This window comes from Sinocyclocheilus grahami, unplaced genomic scaffold (genome assembly GCF_001515645.1).
Source record: "Sinocyclocheilus grahami isolate Dianchi unplaced genomic scaffold, SAMN03320097.WGS_v1.1 scaffold733.1, whole genome shotgun sequence".
NCBI lineage: Eukaryota > Metazoa > Chordata > Actinopteri > Cypriniformes > Cyprinidae > Sinocyclocheilus > Sinocyclocheilus grahami.
This window is the reverse complement of record NW_015505912.1, coordinates 725,897-729,199: the sequence shown is the minus strand read 5'-3', so window position 1 is coordinate 729,199 and position 3,303 is coordinate 725,897. Positions and strand designations below refer to the sequence as shown.

The following is a 3,303-nucleotide window of genomic DNA, read 5'->3' as shown; positions in this document are numbered from 1 at the left end:
AGCATTGTGCTGTAGAATCACAGTGATGATCTGTGTCTGTATTTATTATCTGTGTCTATTTACAGACATCTCATGTTTATTTACAGATTAACTGTAATAGTGTGATGTCCACAGTACCGTACTGGTGCTTAGGTTCCCAGCATGCATTGTGGCATGAATACAGCACGCAGTCACATTTTTCTGCCTCTTGTTATATTTTGTTATAGCTCTTTAAGTTACTTGGGTGACAGTTTACAAAAAGATATATTTGTCAGTAGTGACCAATGCATACTAATATACTTATGTAATTTAAACATGTTAAGTTGTAAAAAATAACCAAAAACTAAACTATAAACGTAACTAGTTAATGCATTATTAGCAAACATTTAAACAGATTCATAGTATATTTATAAATTAACATTAACCTAGATTAATAGGAAATATGTTGTTAGTTCATGAAATCTAATACATTAACACATTTTTGTATTTCTTTAATTATTGTAATGTCATTTTACTTGTTTTGTAATTTTTGTAATCTAAAATATTTTCTTAGTTATTTGTTGATTGTAAGTCGTTGAATTTTATATGCCAAGTGTTGTTATTTTTGCATGCCTGGTTAATTCATATTAAAAGATCATCAACGATAACAACCATTTATCTCACCACAACAGCACTGCAAACTCTCCACCACTTTCACCGTTTATAAAATAATATTTTATTTATTTAGGACAAAATTACCACCTTTACTGTAGCTAACGACAAAATAAATGTGCATAGGATAGTTCAGATCATCTTAGAGGTACCTCAAATTGACATTTCATATTGATTTCTGATTGCAGACATATCTTGGCAGGGTTTGAGACATTGTTGAGAACTCATCGGAAAGATTTTCTCACAAATAAAACGACAGAGATCCAAGAGACTTAAATAAGTCTCCACTTTCTATGTAATTTCATAGGAGACACATTTAAGGAGACTACATTTTATAAAGAGCTCTCAAGTGATTCTTCTTTTCCTAAGGAGAATTTCCACTTCACTCTTTGTTCGCATGAGCCATTTTCTCTTCCTCTTCATCTGTTGTTCTCTATTCAGTCTCTCGCTCTTTTACATTGTCGCCTCTTATCAGGTCTCTGCGTTTGGTTTTACAGCTATGTTGAGCTTTCTTGGTGAGTCTGTCACAGTCTTCAGCAGCTGAGAGGGAGTGATGGGGAGGAGGCTGAAATTCTCTGGCAACCTGTATATCTGGAATCTGTGTTGCTAGAGTCAGATAGAAGGATATTAGGAGGCAGAAAGCCCAGCCGTTTATGCTGACTTTAAACTTACAGTAGGAGGGATGAAGAGGGAAGGCAAAAATGGGAAGAGCAAGGAAGCCTGAGGTGTCACAAGACAGGGAGGGAACAGACAAGAAACTGAAGATCTAGCAAGGGAGAGGAAGAATGAGAGGTGGGGAGGCTTTCTGGAAACTAATGCTGATGTCAAAGAGGTGAAAAAAGTGAAGGAACAGAAAAGAGGGAAGGAACGTATGTGAATTAGAGGCAGGAAAAGAGGTTTCAGAAACTATGATTGAACTATGGCTGGGAGTCTCTATAACAGATCGTCCCTGGAGGAGATTGGATCGAGCAGTTCTCTAGAGGGTCCAGGAGGTAAGACACAGAGAGCGTAAGATCAGATCAGCTCTTTAAAAGCATGCTGTGATTTGACTGGAGGAATAGGGACTTCAGTTTTGATCATGGTTTTGCAGTTAGAACAGTACATACAACAATAATGACGGATGAATTGATTGATATGCCTGTAAAATGTAAATTATGTTGGTATAGAGAAGTGTCATATTCTCATTGAGGTTGATAACATGATCAAGGAGTACTATTTCTGTTGTTAATTAAAAAATTTAAAATTTAAATTTAAACATTATTGATTATAAATATTAAAAGGTATACTGGTAAGTATTATAATGTATTATAACTGGTTTTAACATTCAACTGTTAAAATCTAAAACCTTATGAATGCATTATGAATACCCTTACATATACAGGCTTCATAGAAATTGTCACCAACATTTTTTTACATCCCTCTCTAGCACAGAATATTTGTGTGCATGTGGAGAGGAGAGACAGGGAAGGGTGCATTGAAAGAGAGATGACAAACCAGTGTCCAATTAGCTTTGTGCATGAGAGCACATCCTGTGTTTGTTACAGCTGCCTGGAGAGAATGACCCTGACAACTTCCTTTATTTCCAGATTTCCTCTCTCTCTCTCAACTCCCTTTCTTTGAGGTTCAAAATACAATAATTTACAAGTGGAATACATTCCATTGCATCTTTTCACAAAAATGCAGTTTCCTCATTTAAATGACCGGTTTCCTTGATCATTAAGCAGTGTTGTAGGACCGTATGCACAACTTTTTATTCTGGAATTAACTCTATTCCCATGGCACTTGAGAGGCTGACAATATATTGACAATGTGTCCTTCCTGAACACAGCAAGCAGCTTCGGTCTCACGAATATTCAATCGGCTTGTTGAATAATGCATGATTACATTCAATCACATGCTTACACACCTGTAGGCCGGCTGTGTATATTGCATGAATAGCAGGACTGACATCTCCAATCCAAAACATGAGCAAGAATTACATATTTATGGGAGACTAGCAAGATGAGTCTTTTAATATTGTAGATGTGATGTGTCCTCTGTTTATACAAGCTGTTGAGAAATAAGCAGAGAGAATTATGGGTGTAATGACAGATTGTGTCTAGAAACTCAAAGATTGTAATTCACTCCTACAGTGAGATCGCAGATGGAGCGAAGGTGATTTGATCAGTTGTTCTAGTGGTGATATGTGATTTCACTCATGCAGAAATATAATAACATAATGCTGTTGGGAAAACCTTGTCAGAAACATGAGTTTTGTTCCTGCAGTGGTTCGGTGGTTACCTCACAATACTAAAGACTAATACTAAGACACCTAAATGCCACTTCAGAAGTGCTTCTGCGCCTCCTTTGCAGTGTAAATTTGGCATTAGAGTATTTATGGTGCAATTAGAATTCAGATGACTGGATCTACTTATGTTTGCGTTCCTTTAAATTAGGGCTGTCAATGTTAACGTGTTAATGCATGCAATTAATTAAAACATCCTCCTTTGCAGTGTAAATTTGGCATTAGAGTATTTATGGTGCAATTAGAATTCAGATGACTGGATCTACTTATGTTTGCGTTCCTTTAAATTAGGGCTGTCAATGTTAACGCGTTAATGCATGCAATTAATTAAAACATTCTGGTGTAACAGAATATGTTGACATGCTTTAATGTTCAAAAAACACATTATT

General features: G+C 36.0%; 1 protein-coding gene across 1 annotated transcript in view; it reads left to right on the top strand.

Annotated features, from left to right (window-relative positions):
- The first annotated feature begins 1,549 nt into the window (after nucleotides 1-1,549).
- LOC107560540 (MAGUK p55 subfamily member 2-like) overlaps nucleotides 1,550-3,303 on the top strand; it is a 21,077-nt gene continuing 19,323 nt past the window's right edge. The window contains exon 1 of the mRNA XM_016244754.1: nucleotides 1,550-1,622. Within this exon, the coding sequence (XP_016100240.1) occupies nucleotides 1,550-1,622 (73 nt within the window). The remainder of the gene's footprint in view (nucleotides 1,623-3,303) is intronic.